The sequence below is a fragment of the Centrocercus urophasianus genome, unplaced genomic scaffold, assembly GCF_019232065.1.
Source record: "Centrocercus urophasianus isolate 14NV4802_14NV808 unplaced genomic scaffold, USGS_Curo_1.0 seq_38, whole genome shotgun sequence".
NCBI classification, from domain to species: Eukaryota; Metazoa; Chordata; class Aves; order Galliformes; family Phasianidae; genus Centrocercus; species Centrocercus urophasianus.
The window spans coordinates 2,620,768-2,646,084 of record NW_024884955.1 but is presented as its reverse complement, the minus strand read 5'-3'; the positions used below and the strand labels follow the sequence as shown (position 1 = coordinate 2,646,084).

The 25,317-nt window shown below is 45.1% G+C and overlaps 2 protein-coding genes across 2 annotated transcripts; both read right to left on the bottom strand.

Annotated features, from left to right (window-relative positions):
• Positions 1-3,978: 3,978 nt before the first annotated feature.
• Positions 3,979-7,038, bottom strand: RPS21 (ribosomal protein S21). The gene is made up of 6 exons (XM_042832538.1): positions 6,973-7,038; positions 6,673-6,758; positions 5,777-5,840; positions 4,936-5,007; positions 4,223-4,278; positions 3,979-4,040 (listed from the first exon to the last, which is right to left on the bottom strand). The coding sequence occupies exons 2-6, from the start codon at positions 6,720-6,722 to the stop codon at positions 4,031-4,033; spliced, it is 252 nt and encodes an 83-aa protein (XP_042688472.1). The 5' UTR covers positions 6,723-6,758; positions 6,973-7,038; the 3' UTR covers positions 3,979-4,030.
• A 331-nt stretch (positions 7,039-7,369) lies between these two features.
• CABLES2 (Cdk5 and Abl enzyme substrate 2) lies at positions 7,370-24,654 on the bottom strand. The gene is made up of 10 exons (XM_042832511.1): positions 24,080-24,654; positions 16,269-16,340; positions 15,977-16,069; positions 15,538-15,615; positions 14,295-14,403; positions 13,532-13,697; positions 12,745-12,848; positions 12,258-12,364; positions 10,784-10,988; positions 7,370-10,330 (listed from the first exon to the last, which is right to left on the bottom strand). Exons 1-10 carry the CDS (start codon positions 24,652-24,654, stop codon positions 10,190-10,192), a joined length of 1,650 nt encoding a protein of 549 aa, XP_042688445.1. The 3' UTR covers positions 7,370-10,189.
• Between the last annotated feature and the right edge of the window lie 663 nt (positions 24,655-25,317).

The window sequence follows — 25,317 nt, the reverse complement described above, 5'->3', positions numbered from 1 at the left end:
TTACATGACCGTGGAAAGCTGTTTTATACATATGAATATCCCAAATATTATTTTGGAGGGAATTAAGACTTAACAGCAGTCAGCAGCAATTCCAGCTGAGCTGAGAATTAGCTCTGTTGTCCAACAAGTTTCAGATAGGCTTGAAATGGAAAACCCGTGGAGATGCCTGTGACAAAAAAGAGTTTTGGAAAGAAACCTCACATCTGTGGCCTTAAAATGAAAGCAGATCTGATACCAACCATTTCATAGCTAAGATCAGAAGTGAGCACTGGGCACAGTGTCACTGCAGACAAGGATGCTGCCATCTGCAAAGGCTCCTGCTCCCTGGATGTGCAGATTTTGGTCAGACTGCCTGGAGATTTCTCCATGTTTGAGGGGGCCACCAACAGCACCAACACTGGGATGCTGATTTCAAGAGCTTGAATGCAGCTCTCAGTTCTTAAACTTCTAGTACCTACAGCTCCTACTGAGGATTTAGCCAAGAGGAATTCCTGCCTGATATTAGACAGTACCGTATTTCCCAGCAGGAACAAACCACCTCATTAGTTTTCTCTTTCTTTCATGGCTAACTATTCCTACAAACACGTAGGGAAGCTGTTCCCCCAGAATGCTTAAACACAAACCATCATCAGTGAATTAATCCAAAACAAAAGCATCCTTAACTTATTCAGTATTTGCACCAGGGAAGTGTTTTGTCTCTGTCCGTCACCAAGAGTGACAGCAAGTGGACAGACAGGGGTGGGAACAGTCATCCTCAAAACATGAATGAAAACCAAAAATGCTGCCAAATCTGGTGAACAGCTTAGCTTTAGCCAGGCTTTCAGCAGCTTCACATCACGGCAGCTTCAAGCCTTTGCTTGTTTCAGGAAAACAAACAGCAACGCTCCCAAAGCTATCGCAGCTCCCTTCCTGCAGGAAGCTATCCTGAGCAGCCTGTGCTCCTGGGGTGATGGAAGCAGTCAGCACAGAGCAGTAAAATGGACACACACGAAGGCAAAAGAAACTTGACCCTTTGTATTCCTCCTCTGAGACACAGCGCTCCTTTTCTGAGTAAAGCACAAAGATGCCAGGGAGGCATTTTGCCTGGTGTCTCCTCCCAGCCTTGGCAGAGCTTTGCCTGCTTGGCACCTTGCAAGCAAAGCTGATACCATCAAAGCATCCAATTCTATGCTCCCAGCAACAGAAGTTACAGCAGCCTCCTAACCCCAGACCTCTGTCAGAACGCACAGCTGAGACTGTCTGAAGCAGCTTTTCAACACCATGCAGCTCATGAAAAGAATGACAAGGCTTTAAAGAAACCAGATCAGTATGAGACATCTACAAGCTCCCAACCAAAAGCAAGGTGTTCTAAGGAACAGACTGTCTGAGCAGCAACATTTTGGCCAAATACACCAAAATAGCCCCAGCTAAATCAGATGTCTAGGATGCCACTGCCAAGTCCTTGTAAGTAACAGAGAAGAATTTCATGACTTGGTGCAGTGTAACCATGTAAGGGCAACTCTGTCCATCTTGTATAGCACAAGTACAGTTCATTCCCTTTCTTGGCTCTAGAAGATCCGAACTATTCCTGTCACATGAAAACAAAGAACATTTTACACCACAATACTAGAAAATGTAACTCAAAATTGATTTTAAAGGGCCACATACCTTTCCTTGTTAGTGCTCTGCTGTTCTGCAGTCTGCAACACCTCATGCTGGACACCACCGATGGCAGTGGGAATTTCACAAAGCATTTAGGGCAGCATTAATCCCCTCCCAGCTGAACTACATTTAGGATATGGCATCATAGCATTTCATCTGTTTATTTTACAAGAAATCGAGAAAGTGATGTTTGCTGCTCTTCGTATTTCAGAATTTAAAAAAAAAAACAAACAACACAAAGCAGCAGACAGTATGGATAGCAGGGAAAGTTCTGAATTCTAATTCTTAAATATATAATTCATACTGGGTGCAAATTTCATTTGGTCTGTTTATGTTCTAATGGATTTTTATCATTTAAAGAAACCTCAACTTCATTTTGAACTTTTAAGCTGTCAGTCCACTTTCTCTTAATGGGGGAATTCCACTGAAATCCACATGGATGAGCGAAGTCCCAGAGGATTAGATGGAAGTCAACAATATTTACTCCTTGGTAAACCAGGCATTTATCAGCAGTAAACAGACACTGGTTTATTTAGAGCTCTTCCCTAACACCAAGGCAGAAGCAGCTAATTGAAGATACGTCAGAAACATGAAATCCAATTAAAACTTATTTCCTTCTGCTGTGTACAAAAGAAAATAATGAGAATTGGACATCAGCCAAGCCAAAATGTCTCCCTTTTGGATACTGTATTTGTGTTTCCAGAAAGCGCTTTCAGAGATTTATCTGCTGGAAACACAGCAGAATTACAACTAAAAGCTTTTTTGGTTTTTTTTTGAGGTCTCTCTCATGGCTGACACTGATGCCAGAAAATAACTCCAGAATAAAGAATGGCATTCAAAAAGTGAACGTGAATTCAACACAAAGCTTTTGTTTCAGTCTTTTCAAATGAACTCCTGCTTGGTTGAAATGTAGGAGTTCAAAGGTTCTGTCATGCTGGAAGAGGAGTAAATTCAAGGGTCATCAGTGGGAATGCAGAACGTACAAGCAAAGGTGTTTTACCTTATGGCTATTCTGACAAAGGCTAACAGCTGATTCTAGCCCTCTCTGGGGAATTTGCTTCAGAAACAAAGGTCTACTTTACTCTGCAACTACACTTTAACATGGGCTGATCTACTGTGCCTCGCTTCAGCAGGTATTGCAAAGATGCATATTGCAGCTTGAAGCATCAAGAGGACAAAACACAGATAATGGAAAGATACAAAACTTGAGATAAATGATCCTCCTTGGTTAGACAGGGCCACTATTTCACACTCTCAAGAGAAGTCTGAAGTTGAAGTTTCCCCACACCAGTTCCATGTGGAGACAATTTATAGCATGAGCAGGAAAGCAACACAAAATGTATCTCTTGAGAAAACTCTGAATTTGACAGAGCAAAGACAATTGCAAACATTGTCCTAGAGGAATTAACATCGTACAACCAGGACACAATATTTCTTTCTTGCAACACACAGTACTTTCTTTCCCAATGACCACTTCATAAGCTTTTTCAGCAGTCCAGAAACAGTTAAAAATAAATACCTGAAGTACAGCAGGCAAAATCACGAATCAACTTTTTCAAATTAAATCATAAACATTTCTTTGCATGTTACATCAAAAGCATGAAATGATAGAAAATGGCCAGAGAGAAGGAATGGCAGATAAGAAACGCAAAGTCAGCAGATGTTAATTGACACTGCTTGCAAACTGCCTGGACTCTGCGAGTAAGATAACTAAGAAATAACACAGCAGCAAGTTTATCTAGCCACTGAAAGACTATTAAGTCAGCTACCAAAATATTGCCAGATACTAAGAGTTATTTCTCTTAAATCACTTCCTCACTTCTCAGCATCAAGGCCGTACTTAAGGGGTTAAAACTCTGAGTCTCTCTCATGTTGAAATCAGGCTGCAAGCACACCACAGAGTATTATTATTACATTTTAAGTTTTCTATGAGCTTCATTGTTTGTAATGCACCTACAGAACACGTGTCAAAAGCAGAACAAATATTGGGAGCCTTTTATCAGCAGGAAAAAAGATAAATTTTGATAGCACAACCAAAACAAAGCCTTTGGTTTGGCCAGTGAAAAATCAGCAAGCAGGATGAGATTGTTCCATTGCAAACTGTTCCAGCAGAAATGAAAAGAGGTGAGCTACAGTTGCAAAGGTTGTTTGTTATAACTAGAAAGATTGTAGTGGACAAAGAGTGAAGTGGAAATTCTTGATTTACAGCCGGCGCTGAATTCAAAATTAGAATCTGTATCATGCACCCCTCATTGATACACATTTCTAAGTACTTTTAAGACAAACCATAATGAAACCACTGCTGCTCACTGCTTGCACAAAAGACACAGCACAGCATAGGTTGGAACTGTTTATTTGACATCCGATGTATCCATACCAGTTTCAGTCATTAGAAGTTCCTAGAAGAAAACCAAACAAAGACATTACAAGCTGTTGCACCTCAACAGCTCCACTACGTATTGCAGATCAACCGTGCAACAAGCATCCTAAAAATACAGTGCATGCATTTTCATCCTGAAATCTGGGTTGGGACTGAACGTTACCTCTGCAAATGTTATTATGGAAAGATAAGCACACGTACTTGGAAACAATTCCATCGTTTTTTGCCAGACGCAGAATGGAGTCATCTGATTCCCCCTGTAAGAAAAACAGTAATTCTTAGGTGAGTGAATGATTGCTGACACAGGCTGAAAAGAGGCAGCAGCAGCACTTACTGATGGCAGTGAAATGCACAAGGTTGTTTGTTTTTTTTTTTCCAAAACAGGTCGTTGCATTTCATTGCCACAGATTATTGTTTTTAAAACAAGTTGTTAAGTTTTCATTCTTCAGAATAAGAAACAGAGCTTAATAAAATACACACTTGCATTAACAAGACATATTTCTGAGCAAATGAACTGCTGATGAACTGTAGGAAGCTTCACAAAATGCTTCTTTAACAAATTCCAGACAGTATCATATCTAATAACGATAAACTGATGATAAAATGATAAAAAGCCAGCTATCAGCTGCTTGGTGCATTCTTGGAAGAAAAAAAATTCATTTGCATCTTGTAGTGATTTTTAAAAAATACAGACATAAATTATTCCCCAATCAAAGAATTGAGGAAAAAACATAAGAGATTGACTCTTAAAGTCAATTAGCTCACGTCTTCACTCTGTTTTTATTATCCCAACAAAAGCTTTTCCTCCAAAATATGCTGAAAGCACACTTCATTTTCCAGGGCCAAACAAACCTAAAAAATCACTGGTCAGTATAAACAGGACCACAGTCATATTGTTCCAAGAAAATACCCACCATCCTACGAATTGCTCCACAGATGGCATATGTTTTGAACTGCCCATTGACTCTGCCTGTTACCTTGTCGACCTGTAATAACAAGCACATTACTGCACGGATTCTTACAGAATTCTTACCAAGTTTTACATCATGCTTGCCAAAAGCTCACTAACAAATATTCTTTGCTTTTCTGCAAAACCCCAAGGCAAACACTTCTGTTAGAATCTACAAGGTATACATTCAAAGCAAACACATTGTTTACGACGTAATGTAACTGTAACATCTAATGGATCACACAGCATTACAAAACGCAACAGAAAATGGTAAATGTTACTGCCTGTTTAGTTTTTTTTGTTCAAGTTTCTTTTAATTAAGTCAAGGTAATTAATTAATTCAAGCTGCCCAGAGAAGCTGTGGATGCTCCAACCCTGGAGGGGTTCAAGGCCAGGTTGGATGGGACCCTGGGCAGCCTGGTCTGCTATTAAATGAGGAGGTTGGTGGCCCTGCGTGTGGCAGGGGGTTGGAGAAGAGCACGCTGAAGAAACGTGCTTTCTTGGACAGGTAAAATTAAGCACTACTTTCTATTTCCTTCGGGAAAAGAAATCCCCTAATTTTAACTCTATCTAAAGTTGGCTGTTTGATTTAGTCACACAGTTAAATGGTCAGCAATAAGTCATTTTCAACCTTTCAAAAGGTTGAAAAATAACCAGGAGTGACACAGTAGTATCCTAGTAAGTACAAAAGCTCTCCAGCTCTGCACTTGTACAATTACTGAAGCTTACAACAAGTGTATTTACTAACTTCTATCAAAACTGAAAGGCACTGCTTTCTTATCAAACTCTTCTGTGAAGAAACTTACCTCAGAAATATTTATCTGAATGGAAGCATGGTCCTTGGCACCAATTATTCGGTTGCTGGCAGAGCTGAGGAGTAAACAACGAGGTATACTTAAACACTGTCAAAGCTACACTTACATGAAAACAAGAGCTGCACATGTTCATAGTGACAACACGAGGCTCAGACACTGCAGTGCACAAAAAAGTCAGAATTCAGTTTTAAGAATGTTTGATGGAGACTTTCACTTTAGTCCTTCTCAGCTGCCAATGATCCCTACGGTTTGGCACACTCAGTTTATTCCTATACAGTGCAGCCACAAGCAGAGACCTTTGAAATGTTGTACTAAATTTGACTTTTCTAACGTACAAAAACCATTGGTCATTTAAATCCTTCAAAAATGTATTGCCTATACCTTTATTCACTAGAAGCCATAAAAGCTATCAAAAAACATTCACGTTGTTCAGTCTGCTCAGAAATTACTGGCTTCAAAAACATCTAATTAAAAAAAAAATCACCCAAAAATAAACCATTTACGTGCATTTTATGAGATATAAAAAAAAACCTTCTCTGTAGAAACTGTCCATTTTCTACAGACTCAACACTGTCTTTACGATTCATGCCTGAGATAACAATCATCTAACACGTTCTCTGCAGCAGCTTGCAGTGCAGAAGTGGTACTACACTACAAACACGTTTCCTTTAAAAGCAGCCCTAAACGATCTGCCACAGCCACCGTACGGGCGGCTGCTGTACAAACTAAGATAGAGAATTCTCTTCAGGGTCTTCGCTGAAAAAAACTTATAGCAGATAAGTAGAAAATACGGAAATAAGATTCTCCTCCCTCCAATTAAACATAATAAGCCAAACATCAGCCTCTGTTCCCTTTCTCTGCCCGGGAACCACCACAGCTCCGCTCACCATTTCCGAGGCACGTAGAGGTCCACGAACTCGCCGGCGTCGTTCTGCATCGCGTGCGGGTGGAGCCGGGCACCGAGCGCTGAGATCTGGAACGAGCGAGGCAGAGCTCAGCGCCGTCCCACGAGGCCTGGGCCCTACAGCTCCCCCCACCCGCCTCACGGCACGCTGAGAACGGAGCTACGGTCATCCTCCCTCCCGCCTCCCAGCCCCCAGGACCTCCCCGGCTCTCGCAGCCCCTCTGCGCCGGTGCCCCCCCTCACCGAGCCCTGCCCTCAGAGCAGCCGCGCGCCGCCGCCATACCTCACACACGCACCGCGGCGGAAAGGAAAGGCTGCTCGCCGGAAGCGGAAATGAGAGCGCGGGCGGGGGAGGACTTCCGGCGTAGCGTCGACTTCCGGTGTGTTGCCACGACGTTACGGGTGGCGTTAGGCTGCCTCAGAGGCGGCGCTAGCCGCGCTGTCAGGCCTCCCCCGCCCGCCCCCAGCAGCACAAGCACCATACCGGAACGCGACGTTTGGTTACAAAACACGTATCAAAACAGTTTTATTTCACAGCATTTTAAACGCACAAGTTGACGGGGGAAAAAAAAAAAATAAAAGTACATGGAACTGTATAAGCCAGGTTCTTAAATAACATAGACAAAAAAAAACCATAACACAGCATTGTTTTCCTTTTCGTTTTTTTTTTTTTTTTTTTCTCTCCTTTTCTTTTTCCTTCCATACACGAGAACCTACAGCCTCTTGTCGAGAATCGCAAGAGCAGCACCGCACTCACAGGTGCGCAGCATTCGGCCGCCCCTACCCCATGAGGGCTCTGGGCACAGATGAAGCTGGTGAGGGTTCGGGTCCCGCTTTATTAATAGGTAACGCAGTAATAGTCCTTCGCCACACGGTGGCAGCTTTTAGGTGAAATGATAAATATTGCTACAAAGGAAGAACTGAACGGGGCTGGAAGTTACGCACTGGAAACAGAAAAATAAACACACATACACAGCTACTGTATCGCTCCAGGACTGATCCTGCAGAGACAACACAAAAGAGGTACTCATTTACAAGCTGTATCTGGCTGCTGTTGGCCCAAAGCACTGCTTGTGCTCCTTTCCAACATCACTGCCTCCCCTGGGCTGTCGCATCTGCCTGCACCCCACACAGCCTCCAGGCTCAGCACCACTGCATGGGCCTCAGCCAATGCTTACAGTTACTTTTAAACAGCATTCTGTCACTTAATACTCCTAATCCTAATCTGTTCTTCTGAAGAAAAAAACAAAACAAAACAAAACAGAAAAACAAACCACACCAAAATATAACCAAAACCTTACCCATTTATGATGGTAAACAATAGTTCCCATTTTGCAAGGGGAACTCCAGCCCAAACACCCACAACCAGACAAACTTCCACTGAATACAGACTGAACTGTTCCAAAAATAAATGCGTTTTTTTCCCCTACATGGGGAGAAAGTTAATTGTTAAAGAAAACTCTTCGTATGCTAAGTAGAAGGAAATCCCCAGAGACATTCTCCAACTTCATTCTCACTAAGCAAAGTGGTTATGAATTTCTGGACATACCACCTGAAAAATTTCTTTGCTCAATTTCAGTTCTTCCTCCTTACCCAATGACCACAGGGAGCAGTGGACCAGTTGTGCTCACATCTGTTCACTAATTCCAAGGCTCACTATATATGTTTAGCACTTTGTTATTGATTGCATGCAAGGACAGTTACATTCAGTAGAAAGTTGAACCAGTAGGCAATTTTAAAACCCTTCTGTTAGATAATAGGCTAGCCTAACTTGTTACCTACCATCTCACTTACAGAGATTGGAAAGTCCTTCTGTGTTAAAGAGAAGCCAGAAGCACATTAAATTTACACAAATAACTTGAAGCTACGTACAGCTAAACAGTTACAAAGGAGTCAATAGTCAGTGTAGTTATTACATATGAAAAATACAATTTGAGCCCTACATAAAGAGGAAGGAGCTCCAAGACAGTTTGCTCCAACTCTAATGAAGCAAAATTAGCTTCAGGCCAAACATGGCTGATGAACAAAGATTCAGCTTTGTTTTTGCCCACAACATCTAATACAAAGAACAGAAATTTACATTACTTTACATATTAGATAGCAGGTACCCATACCTCAATACAAGGTTTAGCATTCCCATTTAGAAGTCAATCAAATTACAAATTTCTCAGTCTTAATAGCTAAGCATCAGCTTTGCTTCTTGCAAATGGACACAGCTACCTGTATCACAATATTGCTTCAGAAAATAAAACCAATATCACAAAAGGTTCCACATGTAATCAGAGCTCATTCCCAACCTGGATATTTTAAGAACAAATGAAGGAATAGTCAATGGTCAAAGAACTTATTAACCTCTGTGTAAGCAGTGGGGTGCTGCCTGGCACCAGCTGGTAAGTAGCTGTTCAGATGTGCAACAAATGCTAGTATTATGAGGACTGTCACAGTGATGCAATGCTTGGAAGAACAGAGTAAAAAAAGTAGCATTTTCAATATCAAGCATGCTTTGTGTCATTGGCTTGGCAGGAACAGCATTACTGACTTAAGTACTTGCTCAGAGCATGTAAGACCATATATAATACAGTCCTACTGAAAAAGGTGCTTAGTTCAGACTACAGAACACAGAAACAAATCAATATAAGAAATTATATATTTTAGACCAAGTTGCTCTTGGTCAAAAGCACTCATCTTTCATTTGAGAGTGAACTGGGCTGGTAATCACCTTGCTGCAGCTACCTTGTTCAACAGGTGGTGTTTCATGACAGACTTCAAAACAATCTTTAAATAAAGTGTATGTTCTTAAGATATTATAGTTAACTAAATTGAAACAGCAACTTAAGTCTAGCTATAGTATGGGACAGATGCCCTGGGTATCACTAGTGCAGATATACTGGAATTGTTTTCCTTATACACAAGGCCAATGCAGGTAAAGAATAAATGTCTATATAAATTCAGGATTCTCTATGAAATAACATAACTAACTTAAAAAGTACTGGTACCAGACCAGCCAGTTTTAGGCACATCTTTAAAAAAAATAAAGTGTGTGTTCCATTAATGTAAAAACGCAAGAAGACTCTTGGAAACATCTGGACTTTATGGTGCATTGGAATGGAAGTGATGCTTCCTTTAGTTTCAAGGAATAAAATAAAAGCTTAAAAAAAAAAAAAAGAAACAATACCATAGGATTCTTCATGTGGAAGAACAGTTTTAGTAAAACTGCAAAGATAAATAAGGAATAATCAGCAGCCATGACAGCTGACTGGTGAACACTTGTGCTTTAAATGTCCAAAACAAAATGAAGTTCAACATCTCTTCTCGTACCATCTCCCAGACTTCGCATGTGTCTCCATAATGCAAACCTCGACAGTTTGAAAACACACTGCAGACTTGAGAGCCAGAGCTGGCAGGATGCTCCCAGGGCACAGAGGCCAATGGCAAGTCAGCAGCAGGGCTCAGCGATGCTATCCCAGCGCTGCCAGCTACCAGCTGGAGTGGAGCTTTGGTTAAGATTGTTGTGTGAGCCGTCTGTAGTGAGGTAACACTTGGTTTTCAGGAAGATAGAGAGCCAGTTCCAAAGCTACAAGGACAGTGAATTCAAAACCGATAAGATCTCTTCTGTTGAATCTGAATCTCTCTTCTAGTTTCTATGATAGTAAAAAAAAAAAAAAAAAAAAAAAAAAAAAAAGCAGAGGGAGAGAAACAATCAGTTATCCAGAATTTCTCAGTGCACTTTCAGATTAAGTCAACACAAAAGAGGAATAAGTGATGCAAGACCAGAGAGAAGTATTGCCACAGATCAAACATGTAGATCAGCACAGCTGTCACACCCACACAACAGTTACTGTTTTCCAGGCAACCACTGAACACAAAAAAACCTCACTGTAAGATCAGTAGGACATTTACTGTATCAGTCAGCTTTTCATAAATTAGAAAAAGCATCCAAAAGGAAGAGCCCTGGATGAAGCTTGAAACTAACTGAAAGAGTCAGTCTTGAATGCAACATGCAGCGCTGAAATTCTTGTTTCTTTTTATCTTTGCTTTGTTCTATGGAAAAGGAAGGTTTTGACCACACGCAAAACATGCCTCATAGTACTTACATCTATAAGATGTTTAACTTCATGTTTCCTGAGATCACTGCTGATCTTGGCTGCAAGCAGAACGCAAGCACCAGCACACAGTTTGCGGTTCTGTTTGTTGAGTTTGCCTTGCAGAACAAGCTTCTCAAAGTACACATAAGCCATGGACACAGTAACTGGCTCCAGATTGCATTCTTCACTCAGATTCCGCATCTCTCTCTTCAAACTAAGAACAGGCAGGAAAAAGGAAAAAACACCCTCTGAGACAAACAGCTTTTAGAAAATGCTGTAGGTACACTTCAGTGCGTGCCCACCAACAGTGTGAGTTTCACTGTGGAAACTCAGAAGAGCACACATTCAAGACTCTTATTTGGAAAACCAGGGCTGGTATTACCCCAGACTGGAGCAGCCCAGTTGGCAGCAAGCTGGAGCTGATCCATGAACTGATTTCTCCTGGCTGACTGTGGAAGCACAGTTCCTTATCTGACCATGAACACTACGAGTTCAGCTCCCTCACTGAAGCACAGGCTGTTGCTGTATGGAACCCTCTGAGGTCCCAAACAGGTTCATGATTCATAAGACCCAACTGCCCTGACCTACACACCATCACATCAATGCTGTGCACAGAGAGGCCTGTCTTCCACACACCTCAGAGAAGAATCAGGTCTGAGGGGGAAGGCAAACTGCTTCATTCCCCCCCACAGCAGATGGCCCTTCACTTCTGCATGAAGGTGAACGTTATGCAGGATGCTCCCTCTCACTGCTATCACCATGCTACAGAGCTCTCTGCAAAAATCCCTGCTTGAAACAACTACAAAGAGGAGCATGCAGGACACTGCCAGACTTTGAATGAGCAAACCTTGTCCTCAGCTGGGAACTGCAGTGCTAGTGATTCAGCAGTATCATGTTCTAAGCTGGCTATTTCAGAAGGCCCTAATTGCATTAACTCTGGTGTAATACCAGCAGGATTACAGCTCTCAGAAGGCATAACAGTACATCTCATTGGTGAACAGTCAGACGTTTCCTGAATGGTGAGGAATTCTATGCCTTCAAAAAATACTTTACCAAGTGTTCCCAGAACAGACTTTTTTTTAATTTTTATTCTAGAATACTGTTGAGACTGCATTCATCAGCAAATCTTGTAATTGAAAGGTGGAAACAGCCAGAGAGACGAGCTGGATAAGAGCAGGACTGCATGAAAACCAATCAACCAAGTTACGAGTATTTGTTTCAAAGCTGATATTACTTCATTGTTAATTGGCTATTAGTGTTGATGAAGCAAAACTCATCTAGGCTGAAAGATGAAAACCAACTGTTACTCCTTCCCAGCAACCTAAGCATTCCTGTCATCCTACAGCCAGCTCAACCAGCAACAAGAGATTAGCATTTAATCATATATACTATAAATAGATCTAGTATTTGCTCTATACAAGTGACAGATAAAAGCAGCCTTGCACTGTGTAGATGATGATCTCAATCACTGCTTGTTCCTTACCTCCTAATTTTGCTCAGTGTCAGCTTGATATGAGGAAACTTCTCTCTGAAGGTTTCATTCATATCCTTTTTAAGGTCTGAGGGTTTCACGTATTCTATGACTGTTGTCTGAAACAGAGGAAGAAAAATTATTTGTCTTGTGAACAGCACTGACAGCTGAACAAGTTTGTCAAGGGCACTTGAATACAAAGGCAAAAACAAGTTTTATTTTATAATTCTCTGATGCCTAGGAAATAGCCCAGATTGAGTCTCAGCCACAGAAAAAAAACCGAACGAGTAAGCAAACAGTTACCATAAATAAATGCCAACACGGAGATATGACAAGTTGGTCCTTGACAAGCTCAGCATACAAACTCAACCACTTGTGCATCTCCCAGTCAGCTCTTAAAAAGCCACAACTGCTTCCTCAAGGATTTTTTCTCCCCAGGGAAGTTGTTTACAGGAGGATCTCTCAGGCACTCTCTCCGCTCAGGTACACAACCACTCACCATGTAAGAGGCAAAGATGAGAACCCGTTTATGTTTTCCACAGGGCCACTGAGGATCATCCAGAAGATTAGGATCATACTCTGCCACTTCCCCAGCTTCGTTTCCTGAAGGAATGAGGAAAGCACAACATTGAGCCACAGAGCTTCAAATTTCCTGTTTCCTTTTTAATACAGTGTTCAAACAGAAAACACTAAAAGTCTTCGCAGACCCTACAGACAGGCAAGCTGCAGCTAGGGTCATCCATTTGCATTCTGTATGTGTCAGGCAATAGATATACAAAGCAAACAAGCTGTCTCCAACATATGCCCAACACCATTTTATACAGTGCAAACTAACAGTTTGTCTTCCACAAGTATGCATAGAGAACTGCACAAACGTGGTTTGCTGCTCAAATGTAGCAGATGATAGCATTGTCAGGTTTGCTCTTCTACACAGTTTAACATAAACCTTTGATTTGTGCATTGTTACACTGCTAGAAGGCAAGGAAGGCCATCTGTACCCATGCACACCAGATGTTTCTTGCTGAGCAATATTAAGCTTCACATTGCCAAGGAAATGCTTTGCAGTCCTTGAATTGCACCAGCTATGCCAGATATACAGAGGATGCAAGGAATGCATACAAGCCTCTCAGTCCTAAGGCTCATCCTTCACTAACAAACCTCCCCTGCTCAGCTCTAAGCGGTCTCCTTCCAAACACTTCACCACTTGCAATTCTTTCAGACTAACAGTCCTTTCCCACCTTTCTGCTCCATGCAGAAGCGGTGAGCATGCTGGCAGCCATCCTTACCAATCTCTGTTCCTGCTGGTATCATTTTTGCAGTCACAGGTTTGTATCTCGACCCAGGAAGACTCCGTGAAGCACCAGCTCTGCAGGAAGGGACAGCACTATGGCTGTCAGCCTTGCGAACAACCAGGGCATTAGTTGGGTACAGGAATTTTGCATAGGACACAACCTTCAAGAAAAGAAAGTTGTAGTAGTTATGGGGGAAAAAAAAATACTGGAAGCTTATTTCCAGACATACAGGATCCTACAACACAGAGACCCCCAGTGAGAGTGAGGACCTTGAAATTGGGGGATGGGAGGAAAAGCCTCTACTTGGGAATACTTTGCTTTTGTGGTCTTCAGTATGAAAGAGTTGTTGAGGATGTAGGAAAAGGGGAGAATTGCATCAATAAAATTCTGGCAATATACAAATATAACTGAAGAGGTATGCATCTCATCCTTTAAAAAAAACTTCTATTAAAAAAATTATTCACATGATGTCTGAGATGACAGTGAAGACAATTCTCCAGAAACGGAGGCAGAAATGACCAGAGACTGACAGCCTCCTCAGAAGCACTATCACAAATCAAACATTCCAAACTTTAAGGATCTAAGCAGACTTCCAGTGCTCTGATAAGTTACAGTTCTCAGTTTATAGAAGTGCTACATAAAGCAAGTGATTTGCCCTGGATCAAACAGTCACAGAGGTGAAAGCAGCCAGCTGACCACCCATCACCCCACACCAGGCATCAGCATTACAGACCAGGAGAAAAAAGGATTTTCTTACCTTGCCATCCGCCCCCAGCTCTACTCCTTCCATTCCAAGGACCATCTCAGTGGAGACTGAAACGCCCCCAGAAGGATGGCGCTGCTTCTGTCCATCCATCTTCAGATCACTAAATGCAGACAAGAAAACGCGCTGTTGGAAAACACAGCATGAACTCAGCTGCCTTTAAGGTGAATCCCAGGGCCTGCCCTGTGCCTCCACCAGCACCACAGGGTCACAGCTCACTATGCATGAACTGGACTGTCCACCAACCTCATCTCCAAGTCAGCGCTAATTTTTCACTACTCTTTTCAAAACATGGAGATGTTCATTAAATCAAGAACCACACTTCATCTCATTCTAAAAGTCAAATCTGCAGCAATGTGCCCATCAAAAAAGGGATTATTTTTAGGTACAGTCCTTCTGCCTAAGACAAACCATTGGTAAGACAGAAATGCTCACTCAGCAGCAAGCATGATTTATATGACTAGTTTTCCAGGATCAGAAGCTGGCCTTTCAGTTGCCATTTTCCAGCCACTGAGCACATAAACTCACACTAGGAATTAGAGCTGCCACCAGAACTCTGCTTCAGTGATGGCAGCATGCAGCATTGTCACCTATATTCCAGCATTCAGTTGAATAACTGCATTGCCAGCTTCCACACAAGCAGAATAACACTGAGCTCACAAGTGCCCTAAAATAACACCAGCAACCTTGCTGCTTTTCCATTCAATGGGAAAATGTTTTCCCATCAACTATTTTTACAGCAAGTGTATTTGAATACAATACAATTCCCACCACTAAACATCCGTTTCCTTCTGCTGTATGTTACGTACAGGACAGAAGTGACAACACAATTGTTTTGGCAGAAGTGGATTAAAATAAAATGATTTTCTATAGTGTACTTGTAGGTCAGACCTTCACAGAACCAACAGTTCACGAGAACCTGAGCAAAGCTGCGTGGAAATCTAATTAGCAGGACTTGTTTCTCATATTTGATCCTATTTACAGTTCCATGCAAAAAATGGAGTACAGCTGTTAAAAGAGTATCAATCAGGCTTAACTGCTTCTATTTGGCCTAGACTGTGGACAGTGACATTCACAGCTTCAGAGAGGTGAAAAAAAATAGAAGAGCATCTCAAACCCCTTTTATAGCTTCACTATAGAACCTTGAAGGCTTCCCAGTAAAGAAAGCTGCAGACCTATAGCAGATGTACTCACTTAAGACCTTTCACAAACAGTAGCACAGTTAAAGGCAACTCACCTGATACGTAAACTCTCCCCATAAGGTAGGATAGAAAAAGCCACACACAGCGTTCGTTTAGCACAGATTAATACAATCCTGTAAACAGATGGGAGAAGATCAGGATAAGAACTATGGTCCAGAAGTTACAAAGCAGCTTTCTATGAAACGCAAACAAGGGACTCTTCTTTGTGCTAGAAAGGATGACAGTGTTAGGGCAGAATGGCTTAATTTCCTCCCTTTCTCCTCATGGAGTGGCAGAACCATCAGCAGATTGCTGCAGATGTAGCAGATACAAATACCCACTGCCTTTGACATAAAACATGTTTAAAATTAGGAAGACTACAGAGACAGTGCATTATTCCCACTGATGTTAACCAGCTAACCACAACTCGAACTTGTTCATGGGAACACCCCATTTCACACAAGTACGAGGGTACAGCTGATCTCCAGCTGTTACCTGCTGTTCTTCGTGTCATACTGCCTCATGTTCTTGATGAAGTGCATCTTCTTCAAGTTTTTGTGCCTCGGAGACCCAGAGATATGCTTCGTTCTGCAATTATAAGACAAAACCCAAACACTTCAGTGCTCTGAAAAACACCACAAAAAAAAAAAAGGAAAAACCGTGCCAGATTTATGATCAGATGGCAGCACTAGCATGCAGGACCTCAGATACTGGCGTGGAAGAGGGTGGAGGGAGGAGAGGACTGCATGCAACGAGTCAAGGTTAATGCTGCTTTTGAAAAAAGTACCTTTGTACACTGGCATATTCCACTATGTCTTCTAAAAAGTCTAGAGAGCAGCGCTGGGAGATAAAACGCCTTCTGTAAAATGTACAACACCACGAAGAGTGAACAGTATTAGTTCATGGCCTCTGAGTTTATGAACTGCAACAGATGTGTGAGCTCTTAGGACAAATGGCAGCTTTTCTTGGATTTGTTTTGTAGGTAAGCGCTCTTCCAACGAGTTCCACATTCCTAAAAAGGCCAAGAACTTGCTTTCCCTGCTAGGAACTTTGAAGTCTTTGGGTACATATTTATATTGGCTTCGTTAACAAGACCACTCAACACAAAGGAACACCTACCTCTAAGCTAAACACCTAAAAAGTTTCCAGAAACACATTTGAAGTCTTATCAGAAATACTACAAAAAGTTCCCTACGCATACCAAGGCATTTTATATAAGCCCACCAAAACACATCAACACACACATCTCTATGATGACAGAACATCTGTAGCTCCACTCCTGCCCCAGAACACAGTGCTGCTCCAGTAGCAGACCATGAGTCTGGGACGTGAGCTCAGTAACACGGACAGAGCTCTCAAGAACAGCAGGGAGGGCTTAGAGGAAGCAGAGTACTCAGGGTCCATCTGAAATCCCCAGATGGAAGATACAAAGAGACTAACAGTAGGAACCTTGTGAGTTAGTGTGACAGTTCAGTTTATTGACAGAGTTCTACAAAGAAACTGGCTGCAATTTCTATAGGAACAAGGTCCTCAGATTCAACCAACATCACCAAAACACCACAACTGTCAAACTCTATGTTTTCCACTCTAAGCATGCATTGTGCTGTGCTTTTAGCACAAACCACATGTATTCTAGTGACAGTGACAAAGCGACACCATAACTCAACTGACAGACAAAAAAAATCACCATGGAAGCCAACCTGGGAGAAGCTTACAGGACATACGTGTAGGATGCTGGATTAACCAAGGCCTAAAGCTTCAAAGTTAACATCCAGCCCTAGACCAAAAGCATGCACCTCAGGTAGGTGTGGGGAGCTATGGGCAAGGAGGGCAGATAACATGAGATTTCTTAATTGCTAGCAGCTATGGATGAGTTTTTACAGCAAAGTTGGATAAGCAACCCAAACGCACAGCTTTGTTGCTACACAGGAGACCCAGTGACATTATGGATGTGAATATGATCTTGTTCCTCCTTATAAATGACATAAGCATCCAAACACCTTTCATCCAGGCTTCAGTTTTAAAATATTTTTGCTTGCTAGTGAAAGCTTTAAAGTTCAATGCTTTCATATACATGTGCTTTAATCTACTTTGGCATTTATCCTGTAATTTAAAAAACAAACAAAAAAAAAACGACCAAAAAAAAAAAAAAACCAACAGGCCTACACATTTAATGAAAATGTTTTCTATTTCAAATGTTATGGCATGAACACAGCTCTCAGTGACTCCACTGCTGTCATGGAACCACAGATCCTGAGCTGGAAGGACCCCAAAGACCATCGAGTCCAACTCCTGGCTCCACACAGGACCACCCAAAATTCCAACCAGGAAAAGCAAACCCAAAGCCAATGACAACAGGGATGAGAGCACAAAGCACCTGATCCCATGGCGCTGCGAGAGCACATCTCATCGAGTGCTATTGCAGTGAAAGGATCTCGCCCCTTTGCTCAGAGCCACAGTGACTCATCCCTGCTGTGCCAACAGGAAACTTCATTTTTAGCTGCACTTCAGCTGAGATTTTCTATCCTCATGTGAAGCTGTCAGCCCGGAGAAATTCAACGCACCAGGCAAAGCAGGATGCTCTCCTCCAACCTCAGAGGTCTCACAGGTTCAGAGCACACTGCACACTGCGTGCTCAAGCAAACATTTTGCAGCACCAAAGCCTTGTTGGAGTGGTGCTAACAGCAGCACTTCTCTATTACACAGTGCAGTATGCTGCAAACTAAGGCTTTTTTTTGAGTTGTCCGCACTTGGCTTGCAACCTGTCTTAGTTTCAGTGCTCTTCTCACACAGTTCATACTTACAGGAAGCACAGTCATGCAACAGCCCTGCTCCTGCCCAATGAAGAACAGCAGAGTCATGCACCCTGTGCTAAGCAGTCACCCAAGATAACACCCCTTGTTCTGATCTGCTGAGCTCAAAAGACTTGAAGTCATTCACACAGAGCACCTGCTGCCAAATGTGACCTCAATACAACAGCAGAAAGCCAAAATCATAACTTGGTTATCTTACACACCTCACTGACAATCTACCTGGCAATTAGAAATCAAAGCAGCCAGTATTAAAACTTTGGTAAGTTCTCTGTAGGAGGCTGTAATGTCAGCAGGACCCTAAGGGAAGTTCAAACCACCTGAGAGCCAACACAGCTTGCTCCTGGACAAGCTACAGAGGGTTGGCTTGTGTCTGTCTGTCCATCCAGCCCCCATCAAGGCCTCCCTTTGGTGCTTTCTCACTGTTTTGAGTCAATAAAGGACCCACCCAGGACTGCACCACACAGAGCATGTGCCCAGAGATAAGGGTCAAGATGAGGAATCCTGGGTTAAGGCTGGCCTTGTTATCTGTGTGCACACAGAATCCAACAGCACTGCTCTGAGCTGACCAGGCACCAACCAGACACCTTCAGAACAGATAGAACCCAACCACGTGTGCTCAGTTTCATTTTCACTCCCACCCTGGGAGTCAGCAGCCAGCCCTAATTACCCTTCCGATAGATTTCCCACTGAAAGAACCCCACTTCTCAGTTCTTCCAGCCTCACATTCGTATCAACAGGGAAGTAACAAACAGAAACAGCACTTGGATCCTGGGCCAGAGGTTAACCCAGCTCTTAAGTGTTCCCAGCAGGACAGGACACAGCTCAGAGCACTCTATGTATAGCACCGGTAATCCCTCAGTCTCCTACAAACTGAAAGGAAGAAGCTGTGCAAGTCACTGCCTCTGACTGCAGAGCAGCGGCCTTTCAGGGGGCTCAGGGCAGGGTCCCCCAACCCACTCACAGGCCTGGCCACATGCAGACACCCAGGAGACCACAAGAGAGGAAGCAAACCAATGATCAAAGAAAAAGAAAAAAGAAAGGCATAAGAATAGGAAGAGGAATGACTCACACCCAGCCTATATTTTTTCCTCAATAATATCTGGGTCCTTCCATCCCATAACACTATGAGCTGCATCCCTCACCCTTCTCCAGGGCGCAGGATGCTATGGTGCACACACACACCCATGGGCACTTGGCTAAAATCAGCAGGTGGGCTCGGATCCTCCGCTGCTCCTTCACAACGCACACTGCTAATAGATGAACAGAACAGAGGAGGTCAAGAATTTTTAATTACTGCGTGAAATTAGGGCTAATAGAATTTGGTTTCTTATTTCTCGCTCCAAAGTTACTTGTATGGCTGCCCCCTTGTAAGGTGTTCCACATACCTTAGTGTAATCACAGCTGTCAAGAGACTGAATTATTGACGTAATGATGACAAAAATCAGTTACTGGTTCGTGCAGGCTTACTGATAACTGCCAAAGGTGATCTGCTCAAGGAGCCCATACATCCCAAACCTTGCTTGCAGTAGGGAGACACACCTGTCAGGTCTGCTTTGTCAGGGCACACCATGCACAATCACAGCGTGGCTTTCCCTTCCTCGCGGGTAAGCCAAGAACCCACGATGAACTGTGCTGCTGTGGCTGGGTAACAGCACTGCCATCAGAGGATTACAGGCATCTGATCCCACCTTTAAGCTTAATTTTTCTCAACTGCTACTACGTAGAGAGCCTGGAAGACACTTGCCTGCTTCCAAGCTTGCACTGTAGTGTGTGTGTGTGTGAGAGAATTGTTCTATTCCCATACCCCATGCCTCATTGCTGTCAGTGACTCAAGCATTTGCTGCTCCTCCAAAGCAGATTGAGCACAGCTCACTGGCAGCAACACCTCTGCAGTAACTACATAGAAATTAGACCACATTGATAGTGAACTGCATTCAAACCACTGTCATCACCACAAATTTGGTGCAATACATGATTTCGAGTACACAAAGTACACTCCAAAGCATGGAGTGGGGCTATGTGGCATCCCTCAGGGTTAGAAAGGAGGCCCCAGATTTTTGACCTTTGTGCTCTTATTCAAGGTTTGTTTGCAAAACTGAAGGGCTGCAGGGCTTTTCTGCTGGTCCCAAACCCACAAGCAAACCCTGCACTCCTCACAGAGCAGCAAAGTCCCATGCAGGGAATGGAGCATGCAGCACATAGGGCAAACAAGAAGGAGACAAGAAACTGCAGCAGGACTGGAGGTGGAGGCAGATCAAACAGGGAGCTTACTCAGCCTGTAAGATTTTAAGTACTAACAAGGAAATAACTGACTGTAGATCTTTGTCACAGTAGCTGCTGCCTCACTGCTGGTTCACAATCACATAAGATTAAGACCTAATGCTAATCGGAAGCAGTGCCCATATATCACATTGCTCTGGTGCTAAGGGTGTTTCAACAATCCAAGGAGAAACGATGCCTTCCAGCAAGAATTACGAAAGCAGTCTGTTGCAACAAAGCCCCAAGGCAGGCAGGCAGATGTAAGGCTGCACAGTGCCCAGAGCCCACTGCTCCTAAAGCACATTTACACCTCTGGAGAGCCCTCTGGGGCTGCTGCTCCCAAAGCCAGCAGGAGGTGCCGGCCAGGACGCTGTTCCCCAGGGCTCTGCCATGTCCTGGGGGTGTCTCCAGCTGGACCAGTGTGGTCCCCTCTTGTGCTTCATGCTCTGTTTGCTAAGATGACCAAAACGCTGACCAAAACAAACGTGAAATGCAAGAGATGTCACTGAGGACATTATACATTATGGAAATATTCAAGTACTTCCCTGAGAGATGATACATCTCATCATGTGCCTTGCTAAAATAAGAGCCTTTGGCACAATAAAACTCCCAAGTTAAAGGAAAAACCCAACAAACAACCCAAGGGCAGCGCTCCCAGAAGGCAGCTGCTTCCAGCCAAGGTGCTTCAGCTCCTGCAGAAGCTTCTTGCGTTACAATCTCAGTGCTTCCCACAAACCTGGGCACTGCCTTGTGAGACTCTTTCCCTTCCCTTGCACTTCCAAGAGCTCTTCACATAACATCATCTTTACAGGTTGAAACAGTAAATTGTATACATGGTATCTATAAACCAAAGGTTAAGAGTTTAATAGCTCTGCATCCAAAGAACTCAGCTGCAGCCCTGCTAGTACCACCCACCTGCCTTATCAACAATACCTCATTGAAAAACTCAAGTTTCATGGCTTGCGTGCCCATCACAATACAGAATTTCTAAAAGTAATGTTCCCTCTCTCTTTTTTTTCCTGAAACAAAAGGCCTAGCAAGCCATACCCAAATCCAAAGGAAAAGCACTGTCTTGTGATTAAACTGCAGCAGACTTCTGTACTCAGCAAAGCTATACAAGAAGCACTGAGAATCTCAGACATCAGTATTCACCCTCATGTGCACACAGAATCCAGTGTATGGCTCCGTTCAGAGTGGTCTTTGCAAAACCCAGGTGCTATGGCTCAAATGGGAGGCACCAGTTGAGGGGGGACAGAAGGAAGGGAATGTAGGGAAGTACTCCAGACTGCAAACCAAACAAACGATGCTTTAAAGCAGCATGCTGAGATCCCGTAGGCTTCAGTCAAGAATTACAGCTGCCAGGCACACCCCTTGCTGCTGACTGATGGATGTACCTGGCTGGGAACGACAGGCAATCAATAACAGAGGCAGCTATGAGTTGTCAGGCATTTGCTATTGGCCACATGCATTCACCTGTGGGCACAGCGTGGGAGAAGTGTGCTGAAGCAATGCTGCTGGGGAGCAGAGTGCAGCCATAACACCTCAGCTGAGCTTTAAATACAGCCCAGGCACAGGAGGTGTTCGTGTTCAGCCCTGAGCAGCACAGCAGCCCTCGGCTACAGCTCAGAGGTCGCAGCTCACAGCCTCCAATCAGTACTGCTGCTTCCTTAACAGCACCATGCCTGCCCAGGCTATTGTACAGAAGGTTTAGAAATTACAGCTAAAGCTTTTAAGCTTAATGTTTCATTCGTCTCCAAAAAATGTGTATTAGCACAGGATTTGTGCTTTTCTTCTTTTTAATAAGTGTTTCTCAAAATGAAAGCAGCTGCAGAGCTGACAGCAGGACAAAACACTGCATTAGCCATCACCAGCAGGAAAACCTGATCGAGCACTTCTATTGCACACAGAGAACTGATGTGATCACACCTATGTCAGCAATACAGCATCCAATCAACGCTTCCAAGCAGAGTTGGTCCAAAGCACTGCTGTTACCACTGCTGCTCAGACTCCCACTCCCACTTTGAAATGATTTAGATTAACTCAGTCCTTTCTGATGCCCCTTGTTCCACTTGTTCTTTGACAGAACAAAAGAACAGAGTAAGGTAGAAAGGGAGAAGGGAGGAAAACAAGGTGGGTAAGGAAGCAGTACACACACAGCATTGTAATTTAAGATTCCATTAACAGAAGATACCTGAAGGGAAACAAAAGTGGGAGGTTAAATCATTCAGTTTCTGAAGCAGCACAATGAAGCAAAGCATTCAGATTAAACCATGCCTCCAAGGAGTGCTGCCAGCACACACCCAGCTCCTGCTGGAAGTTTCCATCCTAAAGGACCTGACAGCATCTCAGGAACTCCCCACCACATCCCATAGGTTATGGTGCATAACACAGATCAGAGACACAAGCAGACAATTGCTGAATGCAATGCCCTATGCTCTTGCAGCCATCTCTTCCCCAAGATGAAATATTGGCCTGTTTTGTCACTGCTCACAAAGAAGCCCTTTCTGGTTATCTCTGCACACTTCTCTCTACCTTCATTTCCCAATTCAATCTTTCTTTTCAGCTGGATTGACTGGAGCCACTGGTGGAGCACAACAGCTCGAGATGAGATACCAAGAGAGGCAGGAAGGACATCGAAGAAGAGCAGACCCAAGGAATATGTACTAAAGAGTATTTTCTCAGTGTCTGATTGACTTGGCATGGAAAAGAGAAGGAACAAATAACGTCACAGATATCTCTCTACTTCTCAAGCTCCTGATGCTAAGCTCAAAATCATCATCCACAACATTAAACCAAAGAGAATTCAAGAGAAGAACAGCTCAGCACCCTAAAGCCCTGGAGGAGGAGGATCCCACACCCCTACTCACAGGGCTGCTGCTCTCTGGCTTTGCTCATCCTCCCGCGATCACGGCAGCACACCCGGCTGTGCACCCAAAGGCAGCACCGCTAACTGCACCGCAGCTCCCAGCTCTGGAGCACGGACATCAGCACGGACAGAGCCCCGAGAGCAGCTCTATGGACCACAGAGAATTGGTGCCTTCGGTTTTGTCCTCCTTATCGGCAGGCTCTGGGGGTCAGCTCACTTTACAAAGCTCTTTATGCAAGAAACGGCCTAAAAGGAGCTCTTTTACAGCTCAAATCCCCGAGATCCCAGCCGGACCAGCTGCCTTCCACCGAGCAGAACGCCGGCACAGCGGGGCTGAGAGGAGCCACCCGGCCGCACAGTGGGAGCTCCGCACCCCGGGGCCGAGCGAGGCGCTCCCGTAGGGATGAGGGCAGCATCCCCCGATCGGCGCGGCCCCGCGGCTGCCCCGCCCGCCCCCTGCAGGTGCTCCCCCGGCTCCGCGTCCCACGCCCCCCTCTTCCCCCGGGGCCGCCGCTTTCCCACGCTCGCTCCCCACCCCTCGGGGGCACCGGGCGGGGTGAGGGCCCTGGGAAAGCTCCGCTCCCTCCTCGGCTTCCCACGCCCCAACGGGGCCGGGCTCCGCGAGGCAGGGAGGAGCCGGGAAGCCCTCTCCTCACTCACCTCTGCCTCTGCACCTCCAACGCTAAGCCGCTGCTCTGCGTGGGGCTCAGCAGCCCCGCGGCCCCCGGTTTGACGGCGCCCAGCAACGCGGGAGGTCCGGGGGGGGCGGGCGGGCAGAGGGGGCCGCCCAGCAGCAGCGCGATGCCCCCGCGGGGCGGCTCCGCGTCCCCTTTCAGCCCCGCGGGGGATGCGGCGGGCGGCGGCGGCAGCAGCAGAGCGGGAGGGGGCCCGTTGGGCGCCCGCGGTGGGGACAGCAGACGCGGGGGGGCTCCGGCCGGTTCGACCGCTTCCTCCGCTTCTCCCGGGCCCGCGAGGGGAGGCGGCGGTTTCTCAGCCTCCGAGCAGGAAGGCGGGCGGCCGTCCAGGGAGATGTTGTTGAGGAAGAAGAGCGCGGCCTGCCGCCGCCGAGAGTCCCCCCGCTTCCGCGGAGGCGGTGCCGGCTGCTCGCGGGGCGGCCGGGGGGCCGGGGAGCCGCACGCAACGGCCGCGGCCATTCTCCGAATGAGCCGCGAGCGCCTCGGCAGCCCGGGCGGGGCGGCTCGGAGAGCGGCGCCGCCGGCGGCTCGCTCGCTCATTGGCTGAGTGCCGGCGGGATGCAAATGAAACTGGACGAAACGCCGAGCTGATTGGCTCGGAGCGTGGCCGCGCTCATCCCGCCGGCCGGCAGAGCGCCGCAGGGTCCTAGCGCCGCCGTGCCGCCGCCGCAGGGCTGCGCTGGTCGGGGGCTGCACCACGCACGGCCTTGCACCCCTCGGGGCTGCGATTCGGGCAGCCTCCTCCTCTCTTGGCTGCGTCCCTTTCACACCCACATCCCCACAACCACCCATCGCATCGCAACGCTTTTTTTTTTTTTTTTAATAAAAAAACTTTTTAAAACTTCACCATCTCTGTTCTCAGTGTCACATTGCCACAGTTTTGGCCTTCCTGCAAGCAAGGATGGCACAGCTGCACAAACTGTTATCTCCAGGGAACGGCTCCGCACGGCACACTGCTCCCAGTCTCGTGGTTATGCTGTATAATATAAGCACACCCTCTGGCCCAGGTGATGCTCCGAGCACTCACTCCTAAGGGCTGTGCCCCATGTGCCAACCCTGGAAGATGTCAGTGTGTGCTGCTGATATTGTGCAGCGCTGCTCAGATGTGCTCTGGGAGTTTTGCTGGGAGCAAAACACCAGCAACCCAAACAATGGCCAATGGCATGAACTGATGTGTGTGCCCTAAGTAGCAAATTAGGTGCT